The 14,503-nt window shown below is 37.6% G+C and overlaps 1 protein-coding gene across 4 annotated transcripts in view; it reads right to left on the bottom strand.

Moving 5' to 3' along the window:
* Positions 1-8,093, bottom strand: part of haus8 (HAUS augmin like complex subunit 8) — a 32,674-nt gene extending 24,581 nt beyond the window's left edge. Inside the window, exons 1-2 of one of the 4 annotated variants that reach the window (XM_039766828.1) lie at positions 7,920-8,093; positions 3,741-3,805 (exon numbers count right to left, since the gene is read on the bottom strand). In XM_039766828.1, the coding sequence (XP_039622762.1) occupies positions 3,741-3,805; positions 7,920-7,984 (130 nt within the window). In that variant the 5' untranslated portion in view covers positions 7,985-8,093. Of the gene's footprint in view, positions 1-3,740; positions 3,806-6,863; positions 7,026-7,919 lie in introns of those variants that run through there. The other 3 variants (XM_039766829.1, XM_039766831.1, XM_039766830.1) reach the window with 3 other exon arrangements.
* Positions 8,094-14,503: the final 6,410 nt, after the last annotated feature.

The following is a 14,503-nucleotide window of genomic DNA, read 5'->3' as shown; positions in this document are numbered from 1 at the left end:
AACATGCTGCTTCTGTTGTATTATTTTTATATTTACCACATACACCCAATAGTACCAAGGAATGTTTTACTTTACTTGTCCAAAAGAAAAAGATCTACAGTATGCATTACACTATCAGCAACTGATTAGTTTTACAGAGCTTGCTTAATATTCACTTTGATTACTCTCAAAATATACTTCATGGTGAAGCCTTTATGAAAACTACACATTTGCAAATACAACTAAGTGAAACATTTCTTCTTAGGATACTTAGCATATGAGTTTATTAAAACAAAAAAATTTACAACTTAGAAAAGTTGCATCCAGCTTGAGAATAATCTAAGACATTCATGCAAATGTGAAGCAGAAGAATAAAATTCTCAATCCTATTAATTCAATTAGAGAGTTGTAGTGGTTGACAATCTATCCTGGTGTGATAAGACACAAAGCAGTACACAATGCTGGACAAGGGGACAGTCCATCAAACATCCAATGCATGTACACAGTCATTCGCATGCTCAGCCAGTTTAGAATCTTCAAGTAACATGTATGGTACTGTACATCTTTAGGGATATGGGAGGAAGCCCAAGCAGACTAGTGGAGAAAGTACAGACTGCAAACAGACAACACCCAGGCACAGGATTCAAACTCGGGACACTCGATCCACTTATCACCGCAGCACTGTTGCAGGGTAATATATATGGGAATGAATACATAATTTTACAAGTTACTAACAAAAAGAGTTGTAATACATTAACACTTTCTTTAGAGTAACAGAAAAAGTAAAACACTCAATTAACTAGGAGTATAATCTATTACAGCAGTGTGCTTTAATAAACAAACTAGTTAAAAAACAAAGACAGCACTCAAAGAAATACTTATGGAACAGGGTGGAAAACATCTCAAATCAACCCTACATGTAACAATGAGAAAAAACAAAGTTGATTTAGTGAAATTAACATCACATGCCGTGTTAATGCCATTTATTGTACCCCCAAAAATGCTGCAGACTACTGTAGTTGACACACCAGCAAAATGGATGTCTTTCCTGTTCTTATAAGGCCCAAACTGGAACTGTAAAATGCCTGCATTAAGAATTCTAAGAAAAGGGTTTTTTAAAAACTTCAACCTAAAAGCTTCAAGTAGCCTTCTCTTCTTTCCTTGTGCGCCTCCACTGCCAAAAATCAAAAGTAGCCAATCAAAACAGTTTACTGCTCCAATACAGTCCAATTGTAAAAGCACTGGCACATAATCTAAATGTTTACATCGTATTTTCAATTTGCTGTGACAATCATTTCTCAGTACAGATTGGTATTTCTGAACAGGTAAAACTATACTAGATACAAATAGTGTGCTCCACATTCAGCAATAAAGATATATAGGACTAAAGTGGAGGGATGAGGAGTACACCTGGTAAGCTGGTTTGTGTTTTTTTTAATAAGTCTCTGTATTCAATAAGTTCGCACTCACAAATTTCAATACACTATTCTCTAATATACAATGCAAGCATTTCATTTATACACATTATAAATTGCTTGCATTTCCATTTTATGTTCTTGCTTTTTGTTTTCATTATTATAATGCATCACTCACTTAAAAACATATACAGTACTCTTGGTTTTTGGCAGAAGAAACGCCAAGAAAGTTGTTCATGAACAGAGATTTCTTGCAACTGCAAGAGAAGCTAAAAGATAAAGAAGTAGATTAGATAAACTTCATTAATCCCAAGGGGAAATTCAGATGCATATCACAGCAAAAACATAAAAAACAAAGATAAAGACTGACAGGACAGTACATCAGGTGGAAGCACTGAATTGCCCGATAGCAGTGGGCAGAAAAGACCCCCAGAGATGCTTCTTTAGCAAGTACAGTTTGCTTTGGCCCTTCTTGTACAGCACCACTGTGTTGTCGGACCATTAGGTTCCCCCCCTTTGGTTTATTGTATGAAAGAAAGGACATCTTCAAGATACAGCCACACCTGGCATTCAAGGACCCCACAACAGCTGACCTGCTTAACCCTAAAGTTTTTGAATTGTGGTCTTCCATACCTTTTCATCCTCCAGACTTCTCTGCATGCTCTCATAGCACCTGGGCAAGATAACAAACAACACACCCAAGAGCTGCTCAGCTAAAAAAGAGAGAGCACTACTGAATGTTCCTCCCACTATAGCAGCATTCACACTGATAATATTAAATTTCCTAGCCTTCCAGTAAAGCCTGATGTGGACTGTTTGTTGAATGATCATTTAAAATTAGCAGATTCATAATTTTACACTTCACTTTGATTGTTTTGTTGTGGTTATTTGATTGCCTTGGTGCCTTAAATAAAAAGTGTTTTTCCACAGTGAATTTTCCAGGGTTACACCTGGTCCATTCACAGTGCTAACGCTTCCTGCAGGACACCAAAGTTACATATTTTAAGATAACCTTTCTGATCATGGCGACGGCTGTGCGTTGGTTGGACATGTAAGTAAGAATTTCACTACTGTATATATGTGACAGTATTACTGCTACTGACACCACCAAGCACATTCCATACTCTAGGGCAGGGATGTCAAACTCCAGTCCTGGAGGACCGCAGTGGCTGCAGGTTTTCATTCTAACCCTTTTCCTAATCAGTGACCAGTTTTCACTGCTAATTAAATTCTTTCTAGCTTCATTTTAATAGCCCACTTTTTAAAGATTCGGTGCTCTAAATTGATTGTTTTCTTCATTAAATGACAGCCAAACAGAAATGAGAAACAAGCCAACAGATGACCAGCTAAATCAGGGCTTCAAACTCCAACCAATTTCACTCCAACTAGATTTTTAATGAAAATCCCATTCATTCTGTTAATTAAACTTGTTTTTGAGCACCATCAAGAGGTTCTGGTGACCTGAGAGATCAACCTTAATGAGACCTTCACCTTTATTTTCAGATACTGTGTGAGGGGCACAGGTGAGCTGGTCATGTGGCAGCTCGTTTTTGGTCTCATTATTGTTTGGCTGCCAATTAAGGAAAAAGAAACAACTAAGGCATCCCCCCCACCCAAGTCAAGTTAATTGAAATTAAGACAAAAGAAGTTAATTAGCAGCAAAAACTGGTCACAAATTAAGAAGATGGTTAGAATAAAAGCCTGCAGCCACTGCGGCCCTCCAGGACTGGAGTTCGACGCCCATGCTCTAGGGGTTTAGGAGAAATATTTGACTGCCTGGTAATGGGGACCTTGACGTTAATATCTCAGTCCTCAATTTGTCTTTTGCACTGGTGCCATATTCATATCCTTGTTTTTAACAGAAATACTGTGAAGATGCCAAATAAAACTCAAACAAAGAGAGAAATCTATAGCTTTAAGGGCGTTTTAGCCCAGTAACCAAGCTGGATAACTGGAGAGAAAAAGATTGATACTTTGGTAAGGATTGAGTTACCCTGGTGAAGTGGAAAAGCTGAAGGGGAGAGGGATATAGAAAATAAACAGAGAGCCCTTCACTTAACAAGATTTACTTTTAACAAATGAATTTCTAAAATGAAAAGAAAATGAATAAAGAACATGAAACACCTGTGTCTATAACAACCACCATATGTGAATCCTTCCATTTTTGAAAAATACCTGAATATAAAGCACCCAATTTAATTTAAAACAAACATATACCACAAGTAAAATGTATTTTGAATAACACAATTAATTGTAGTGTGTGAAGATGCTTGGCTGAGATAAATTTTGAGCTCTGAATTTAAAGGCTCCTGACATATATTGAATATCCAGCTTAAGACAACTTACATTTAGTCTTTTTGGTTGTGGATCCGCTGGCAATTTCGGTGCTTCCTTCCATGCTTGAAGAACTGCTGGAAAATGCAAATAAGTCAACACTAGAACTGAAATGTTCTTGCCAAACAGATGTTATATTTTACATGGCATCTCAAAACATTTGTGGATCCAACTTTTCCTCCACATTTTGGACAATATGTTCTTGACTATTTTAATGTCCAGTTCTCAAATATCTTTATTAGGATGTATATCTGCACACAATAAAACATTCACATTTAACTTTTAAATTTAGGACCTTTAATAATTTTCTCTTAATGTTGCCATTAGAAGCTACAGTTGGAAAACGTAACAGTCAAGAGTAATATCTCTGTATTAAAAATAAATAAAACCATGTTTTAGGCAAAGAAAGTAACAAAACATTTTTCGGGTGAGTATTTTGCTGGTCTCCAAACCCTAAAGCATATGCAAATTTAATATGATTACATAGCTTTAATTTATGGAATTGTATGTGTTAGCTTGTGTCAGTTCCCTGAAACTGACTCCAGTGACAAGCACTACATAAGAAAATATGTAATGAAAGCAATGAAATCTTTTTTTTTTTTGCTCTAGGTAGGTTTACAGCACTTAAATGTATGAAGCATTGGAGAGAAACCAATGTTCTACAGTCGCAAAGCTTTGTCAATAAAGCCTTACATAGCAGCCATTTAAACTAATCCTAACTCCAATTAGATAGACAACCAGAAGTTTATTTTTCCCCAGGCTTTACAAATACTCAAAAAAAATGTTCTCTTATGACAAACAAACCCCTCTCAAATACATACAAGTGTGACTGAAAATAAAGACAAATTTGACTTGGCTAAAGAGAAAAAGAGCAGTCACACTCACAGTGAGGTCTTATAGAAGCATATGGCCATAGGCATGACGGAGACTTAATAGCTTTTCGTGGCACATTTCTGCTAAATAATTTGTTGGCTGCAACTCCTCGGTGTTAATGTGACTGAGAGAGGATGTGCAGCATTGCCTAGAATGGCACTCAGTTTTGTTTTTATTCTCTGCTCCACTACTACAGCCAGCCAGGGGGTCTAGACTGCCTACCTTTTTAATTCTCTTTAATATTAGGGTGTTGTACCGTGTTAGGCATTATGAATGTAGTGAGAAGTCAAGCAAAATGACACCTTTTAATGGTTCTTTCCTGAAGAAGTGGCCCGAGTTGCCTGGGAAGCTTGCATATTGTAATCTTTTTCATTAGCCAATAAAAGGTGTCAATTCTATTTAAGAAATCTTATCAGTCCAGCACACCACATTGGCCATCGCAGAGTTGTAGAATGTGTAAAGGATGCCACTTCCCACATCAAAGTAGGGCAGTCTTCTTAGAAAAGGGGAGAAAGAAAAAAAAAAATGAACCAACAGTCTGCTCTGCCAATTCCTTTATAGTTCCTCTGTGTTACTTAACTAGTCCAGCATGTAAGTGATGTAGACCCCAAGTACTTGTAGCAGTGCACCACCTCCACTCCCTAAACAATGATAGGGCATAGAAGTTCTTTGGTGTGGCAAATGTCAACAGGCAGATCCTTAGCTTTGTTGATGTTAAGATGCAGAAATGCTTTCTACACCAAGAAACAAACCTGACTCCTAAACTCCATCTCATTTGCTTTGTCAATAGGCAGGCAGTGTGGTGTAGCGGGCAAGTCTTTGGACTTTGTGGAAGACGAATGTTCTCTTTGTTCCCTTGTACTAATTCATGTCTGAGAAGTAAGCTTTACGAAACCAAGTAACAGCATGCTTTGTTTTAGCAAACAGAAAAATATTTGTACAAAGGACTCAAGGTCTGAGCATTCCACACATGAGTCTGCCTTATCACGTTGTCCCTTAGCTTACATCTGAACGCCATAACAAAAGGGGCCAAGAAATCAAGTTGCAAAAGGGACATTGAAGGGGCTCAAGGATTGTGTATAATAAAGTGTTGACTGTTACATTTTATAATGATATTAAATTACGCATTCTAGGGGTATAAAACTGGACCCCACCCAACAGACGGGGTTCAGAAGAGCCCCGACGCTGTCATGTATATTTGATTGTCTGCTTTTCTGAAACTCTTCTCACCGGGACTCTGAAAAATAAAGCTGCTTTATAACCACACCTGCTGTCGGGTCTGAGTTTTCGTCCACAACTTCAAACCCGGAGGTTGTCCCTTCACATCCCACTACTGACACTGTGTGACTCTGAACAAGTGACTTCACCTGTCTGTGCTCCAAGTACAAAAAACAAAAGAAATTTAACTACTGTAGTTGTATCTCAAATGTTTTAAGGGTCCTTGGATAAGAGCATCAGCCAAATAAGCAAAACCTAGGGTTTTTTAGATTGATAGATAGACAGACAGATCGTGAGAGAGAGAGACAGAGTGAACAGAAATGGAGACTGGACTGTTCCTAGTGGTGCTCCAGTGCTGCTCACATCCACATCAATGCCACAGTCCTTAAACCACACAAACAGCCGTCTACCAGACAGATATTCCTTTATCAGGACACCATGGACTCATCCTTCCAACTGCAAGTCCCTGAGCATGGACAATATGCAATGGCACAACAGAAATCAAAAAAGTAGAATCCTCACAGGGTGGCCATGAACGAGCGGGTCTTGTGCAGGAGCCAGATAATTGCATCTTCTGTTACAACCTTTCCCCGACACGTCTCATCTAACGTCTGCAGTGCTCCTTTAAAGCTGTTATTTAAATCCATGCTCAGGACATACATCTTTATGTCTAGAACGTTGGATTATCATCCTAAACTGAGACAACTTAACTCTTTTTTTCTTTGCTCTGCCTTTTCCCCCGACTAATGTATTTCGTTGTGTAAACGTTAAACTTCCTACAACTCACCGAATGACTTTATTTGAAGCGTGACACTGACATGATTTACTTCTTTCAAAGTGTTTACCATACAAGCGCTACAAAAACGATAAATGCGTACTTATTTTGTAACTTTAACGTGCAACAAAGGACAACTATTCTGGAACCGCTGCGCGTAGGCTATCCCCCTCCGCTCACGACACTTGTTTGTTTCGTTCCGCCGGACTTTTCAAATCCTCGAAACTCACACCCTGCCTGCTGCGACGACGTGTATTCGCTGCACTCACCGTGTCTGCTCCCCTTTCGCACTTTCGCTCAGCTCAACCACTTTTCGGTAAGACATGACTGAGGAACACAATTTACTGCAGCCGTTCCAACATCAGCCCGCCTTCTGTTTGTTGCGCTTGAGGCCGCCCACGCGTGACGTCACAGGATGTACTCGTAATCCTTCGAGTTGCGGCGCTTTCTGCAATGCCGAAGTCTTTAGAATAAAAGGGCACCACGAGTCCCGTTGGGTAAAATATATCAGAGTACCATCTAAAGTCCCCAGATCTCTCATCCCCTTCGACAAAAAAGAAAAGAAATGTTTATAAAGAAAAAAGAACACAACATTTTCTGAAATGGCAAAATTTTAGCTATAGCTTGTGTTTTAGGGGTACGTTTTTGTGGTTTATTTTTTTACTTTATTATCCATGTTCATTTCATCTACAATTAGTGTCACATTACCAATTTATTCACTCTTTAAACGTCACAGGACAAGACGCCATAAATATGGAGGCATACATGCTACTCCTTATCCCTAGAGCCGGCCCTAGACAATTCCGGGCCCGAAGCAAACTGATACAGGGTCCGACTCCTGCAGCTAGGGAGTCTGGGGCAGAGCTCTGGCCGCCAAGCGTTTTCCTTCATTCTGAGCTGCAGAAATGCGTTTTCCCGGCATCAACAACCATCACTTTTTGACGATTTCCGTCTGACACTGACAACCGTAACCATAACACACTGACAGGAGCCATATTTACAGGCTGTCAGCGCAGACTGTCGTACAAGACCCTGAGTGAAGGGTATGAGTGATGGAGGTCGGAGTGGGCCCGCATAAATGTCTTTAGTGACGATACATTAACAGATAAAGCTACATTTTAGCCAGCTTTTGCTGTTTCCACCAGGCAGCACGTGGAGGTAAATAGCTAGGCCAAGCACTTTTTTTTTGCTTTTTATATTTTTTATATATTTTTTTTATTTTATGAAGATGAGATCCACATTATTTTGTTTTTACATTTTTATTCGGTTTTAAAGCTTGTTTTCATACTTTCGAGATATTCAGATTTTCGTATAAAATAACTTACCAGCAGATATTGAAATCTATTTCACACAAAAGACACTTTTCGAACCTTGGCACTGGCAAACTCATGAATAAGTTCAGAATAATCAAGAGGTTTGACTATCTCTTGCTCAATTGAAATCAATGCCAGACTGAAGCGTAAGTGGCCGCCTACTGAGGACAGAGGTACAGATGAGTCGTGGAGGCGGCAACAGGCGCGCCGGCCTGAGTGAAGCGTAATGAAGATTGGAGTGCCGAGTGGAGATGTCCACGTGGAGTAATTAGGTGATGGAATATGTTGCACGTGAATTATATATATTAAAAAATTAAAACTTTGGTTTTTTTTTTTTTTGCATTACCTGTTGGTTTTAGTGGGTCGACCTCTGCCTTCCTTTTGATGTTTCCGTTGTGAGTTTTTCACCTCCTTGTCAATTCTTCATAATAATTCTGAGACTATGATTCGCTTAACAATTTTAACCTAAGATTATAATGTGTCATTGTTATGTTATGGCTGGGGTTTAAATGCTGCTTTAATGTTTGTTTTGTTAATTTGTGATTCTTTTCTTTATGTTACTTTAGTTGGTCGTTTAGTTTTTATGTATCTTGTACCATGTGTTTTGTGGATGGTTCCCTAAGAAGTGGGGCCACTTGCCCATCACTATCAAGGGACCACCCTTGGCCCTGTAAATGTGGGGTCAATCCACAGTCCTTTGCAGTTCACTGAATACACTTTGGATTTGGTGAGTTTTGTTGATTACTGTGCTTTTTCTGAGAATTATTGGAATTTTTTTTACCTTATACTCTGTTTTGGCTTAATTTCGTGATTTATGATTTGGATGTGTTTGTCTTGGATTGTCTTTGTCTTTTCAGGCTTTCCTTACTGTGCCTTTTGTGCTTTTCTGAGCTTCACTGTTTAACAGAGCCTTTTTAGTTTATAAAGTACAGGCAGTTCATTTGGTCATAAACTTGAGAGTCCCATAGCATGAAAGTCCCAAAAATAGTTGAAATGTCTAGTAGAGGGAGAAACACCATCAAAAAACCTGCCTAGTAACATAGAGGGCCACATAAAATCTTTAGAAATAAAAGATTTACTTTAAAGAAAATGCTGCTAAAACAGTGAAACTCTGAAGAGAGCAGTATGGGTGTCTGAAACATAACAATTTTACACTTTGATGAAAGAAAATCTGTATAAACTTAAAAAAAACTCCCCAACCTAACCTGAACCTGAATCCTGTTAAATCTGCCCTACTAAAGACAAGCATTCAAAGAGAGAAGGGTTTGACTTAAGAAAAACATCACAGCTTTATAAGGGTCATATACTGACTGGAAGAGGGCAATATTTCTCATGAATAATAGACTGTTGATAATATGCTGTCAAAATAAACAAAAAAATCTTTGTGGTCATCTGCCAAAAAACAAACAAAAAAACAAAAAACGGGATTGTGCTCCCCACGACTATCTCGTTTACTGAGATAGAGGAAAAGGTCATCAGAACCACTTACAGTTGCGCAATATTTCTCAAATATCATTTGTCTCTGTTTCTTACATAGAAAAAGTGTTAGTATTATATAATACCAGTAATGGCACACTGCACATTCACTTGACTTGAGCATTCCTAGTTTTCATCCTCTTTCTCATTTAGCATTCGTTTGCTTAAGAGGCTAATGCGCTTTGTGCTTCCTGAGCAGCTCTTTTCTCCACCCTAGTAGCCCACTACTTCTCTTCTATCGTCGGCATATTCTTGCATTAAAAGTGATTAAGTCAGTGTTTGTGTTGCAATTACTTAGTATATTTTCCTTAATTTTTCACTTCTTCAATTTGCCTCCTGAATGGTTTAAGATATAAAGAGGTAGGGGAAGTGACGGCGAAGGTGGTAGGGATGAGAATGGCGCCCGTACGCATGCGGCACATGGGCACCCTGCTGGCCGCTGCCGAGAGTTGATTCTATAATAAAATAAAATAAAAAGGGGAATGAAAATCATCACCCCAAAAGTGGACAGTAGAGGTCATGTAGTATATGTGTGCCAAATTTCAGGTCAATAGTTCAAACGGTTTGCAAGCTACAGGTGATTTCAAATCCTGGACAGACAAACGCACAGCCACAGTAGCGTATTAGATCATATGTCTTAATTTCTCACATAGAAAAAGTGTTAGTATTCTAAAATATTTGTTGCAATAAATTGCTATAGGTAAAAGTGCATTTAGCTATATTTAATTATGATAATGATGGCGGAAATAAAAAAGATATCATAAAATTACTGTAAATATATTACTAGGAACACGACAGGGACATATCAGCTTATTGTTCTCATTACATCTTTATATTCAGCATGTTCAATGTTTACACATTACTGTTAAACTGATGATGTATAAATTAAAATAAAATTAATAATTATTGAAAGAATATGCGTTATATTGAACACAGTTTTTAATATTGTCTACACATTTATATTTCCATGATACAAAAAATTTGGGTGGCTGTGTAAATAAATTACTACTTCTGGTTGAGTAATTTTTCTCAAATTTCATATCTGTTTGCTTTTTATCATTATAAATATCTATACAAAATTTTAACTAATATATCTGTAATTATAGCCATAGTTTCCTTGTAAATTTGCGAAAGTATTCAGTTAAAGTACCACTTTGGGTTGCCGGAAGTGGCCCACAAATTGATAGGATTCCTTATTTTTGATATAAAGCAGATGTACAAAATCTCATTGACCAGGTCAAAGTGTTTTCGAGTTATCGTGTTTACACACAGAATTTCAAAAGTGGTATTTTCAGACTCAGGAATGTCTAAAACGTCAAGATCCATCAAAATCTGGAGGTCGAATATTTTCACAATTCCTATATTTTCTCTATACTGTGTATAAAAGAAAGTAAAAAAAGAACAGATTACAACAACTACTGCATTTACGGCCAACAATCATCCATCCATCCATTATCCAACCCACTATATCCTAACTACAGGGTCACGGGGGTCTGCTGGAGCCAATCCCAGCCAACATAGAGCACAAGACTGGAAACAAACCCCAGGCAGGGCACCAGTCCACTACAGATAGCCAACAATCAGTTCTTCTAAATCTGTCTCTTTAAGGCAGCTGGTAGACACACTAATGGCATATTACTGCCACCAACTGGACTGGTGTGTGGTGCAAAGTATGAATAAAAAAAAAAAATAGTTTTTACATTTACATTTATTTGCTTGGCAGACACTTTTATCCAAAGTGACTTACAAAAGAGGTAAATATAATCGAGTAATATCAGGCTGGGTCCTGTTTGCTCAGCAAGTGTAGTAGGACAGGAAACAAAAGATGATTGCCACAAGTGAAAAAATGTAATAAGCTATACATTTACAATCATAGATTACAATCTCTAAAGCAATTAAACTTAATCAAACAACAAATTAACCGACAATATAAAATATCACAACGTTTTTTCCAAATTATTACAATAACAACATTTATTTATATAGCACATTTTCATACAAACAGTAGCTCAAAGTGCTTTACATAATAAAGAATAGAAAAATAAAAGACACAATAAGAAAACAAAATAAATCAACATTAACATCGAATAAGAGTAAGGTTCAATGGCCAGGGGGGACAGAAAAAACAAAAAAACACACCAGACGGCTGGAGAAAAAATAAAATCTGTAGGGATTCCAGACCATGAGACCGCCCAGTCCCCTCTGGGCATTCTACCTAACATAAATGAAACAGTCCTCTTTGGATTTAGGGTTCTCACGGAAGGGCTTGATGAAGATGATGGTCACGTAGAGTTCTGCCTTTTAATCCATCCATCATTGTTGGAGCATCATGAAGCTTTGAGTAGGTGAAGGTGGCGCAGGCCACCACCACAAAGAAACCGGAAAAAGAAACAGAAAAGAGAGTAGGGGTCAGTACGGAATTAGACATTCACAGAACTGGTAGGCCTTCAATTGCTCCTTGAATACAATGAGGGAGACAGCAGCCCACTCCACCAACTAGGAACTACACAGGAAAAGAGTCTGGACTGAGACGCGATACCGCACAGAGGCGGCATCATCAGACCCCCCAAAAAGACCACCACACAGAGGTGGCATTACCAGACCCCCAAAAGTCCTTCAGAGTGCAAATACCTAAAAATGATCCAATGATATATTTGTTTTGTTTTAGGGTCTGCACAATCCCAACTGACTGATGCTTTCCAATTAGATACAGTGAATAAGTCAGCATTGTGTGTTTAGTTCTTAATTTTGTCAGAATCATTCCCTTCCCAATAAATCTGATTTACTCTCGTTATCCCACAAGTTTTTTCATAATCCAGTAATTGTTGATTTTATCAGTCCTTTAGCTTTTGTTTGCTTTTTTCTTTAAATTGGAATATCCATATCCTTAATTCATCTTTTGACAGCCTTTATTGCCATGCAATCTACTCTCTCATTCTCAAAAAACACCTTTATGAGCAGGAAACGACAGGGTATTCTTAATGTATGGGCACAATGGGCACTTCAATCAATCAATCAATCAACATTTATTTATATAGCACATATTCATACAAAAAAATGTAGTTCAAAGTGCTTTACAAAATGAATAGAGAAATAGAAGACACAATAAAAGATAAACATAAGTCAACATTAATTAACATAGAATAAGAGTAAGGTCCGATGGCCAGGGTGGACAGAAAAAACAAAAAAAACTCCAAAGGCTGGAGAAAAAAATAAAATCTGTAACACTTGCCATGTTTCTGATGCCTATGTATGTTTCTGTTTTGCTATCAAAACAGGGGCCTCAGCACACTACCCGGGGCTGTATACAGTATATGAATACATTATTTGAAATTCTTTTATTTATTTTCACCAGAACTTTAGGCACATAAACAGCTACTCCAACCATTCAAGTTGGAATGTCTATATATAGGGTATCCCTGGGAATGTTAACACATTCATTTTTGTGATAAGTATGACCTGTTTAATGCATGAAAAAATACTGTCACATCCAGGCCAGCAACAAGGCAAATAGTGCTTTGGTCTGGGCTGCATTTTCATGCATGGAAACAATAATACAAATAAGTGAAGTGTGTACCTAAAGAATTACATACACATCCAGTACAGTATTCATATACTACATTTAAACATTTTATGAAATACAATTTTCATTTAAAGGTTTAACATTTCATATCACGCGGTTCACAACTTTGTCAATACAAAGCACTGGTGTTCATTGATTCTTACATACTGACATAGGTGCAGGGGAGTGGGAGAAAAGGGGTGGAGAGGGGGGTTTACGGCAGTCCTGGTGCAATGCTGGAGGAAAGTAGCAAAGGTAACAATTATGCTCTCTTTTTTTCATGTTTCTGCAAGAAGAAAGAATCAAAGTCATATCACAAGTTGCCTTTGAGTGGCACTAAAACCAAAATAAGTCTCTAGTACCTCTGTATTTAACTTGCCAGCCTTCCAGCCAGTTGACAGTACTGTCTGCCCTAATATAATGACAAAATTCTACAAAACAGAAGTGTCTTCACTAATTTAAACTAAGAATACAACATAACTATCCACGTAATGCACAGTGTCAGTTTTTAAGTGAGACAGCAGCTACAAAGGTCTTTTTAGCGTGGTTGGAGCAAAGGTGTAAGTAGAGCAGTGTTTTCCAACTGGTGGCACCCATAAAATCCCAAGGCACACCACGATTCTGCCAACCACCAAAGCATAACATCTGTTTCACATGCTAAGCTGTCTGCAAAACACTAATCACAGAGCTGCTTTGATGTCGGCTCCTCCAGTTAGTCCCGTCCTCCTTGGATAAGTCTCTCTCAGGTCAGGGCTCAGGGGTCCCACTGTTATTTCTATGATGCACCAGTTGAAAAACACTTGTGTAGCGTACAATTATCAAGTCACTGATGATGATTAAAATTGAGGATAGTATTCATGGAGTTTTAGCGCAAGTTTTACTGTTTGTTCATTTAAGAGATGCTTACTCTTTCAGTTACTTCAGCCTTCAGCAGTGCATTCAGAGCCAACAGTTGTTTTGATTGTTTAATTTTTATTTTGATTCATCCGTGTCTCATATGCTATGCCAATTTGAAAATCAACACATTGGCCTTGTGTTCTTTTTGCCTTCTTTTCAACTTGCTTTTAAGGAAGGCATTCAAATTCAGGCTGTACTTGCTCAAGCAGTATTTTGTTAACAGTTCAGCCTTAAGGTCATTGCTGAAGTTTAAACTAGGCCATTAACTTTTTTCTTTAATTCCTTTGTGTTGATTCTATGTTTAATTTTTAATTGACAGTTTATTTGCTTCATGATTAATGTATTAAGTTCATAATTACATTTTTTATTGTTAGATGCAATTGTGACTAAGTATATACATTTATGTAATTAATTTTTTTAATTGATTCTCAACACTGCTTTAAAGCCATTCTGTAAAAAATTATATAATTCCATACAGTGTTTCCTTCATATATTGATTAACAATCTTCCATTCAGGTATAAAAGATTGATTTTCCATCAATAAGTCATGCAGAATAAAATTAATTATTGACTTTGGAAATAACCAAGGAGGTGTTGTAGCCAAAGCTACAGTAGGACATATTATATAATTCATCAAACCCATATTACCTGCATGATAAGA

The sequence above is a fragment of the Polypterus senegalus genome, chromosome 10, assembly GCF_016835505.1.
Source record: "Polypterus senegalus isolate Bchr_013 chromosome 10, ASM1683550v1, whole genome shotgun sequence".
In the NCBI taxonomy this organism is placed as follows: domain Eukaryota; kingdom Metazoa; phylum Chordata; class Cladistia; order Polypteriformes; family Polypteridae; genus Polypterus; species Polypterus senegalus.
Note: the sequence above shows the minus strand (reverse complement) of the source record. Positions and strands in the feature narration are given on the sequence as shown.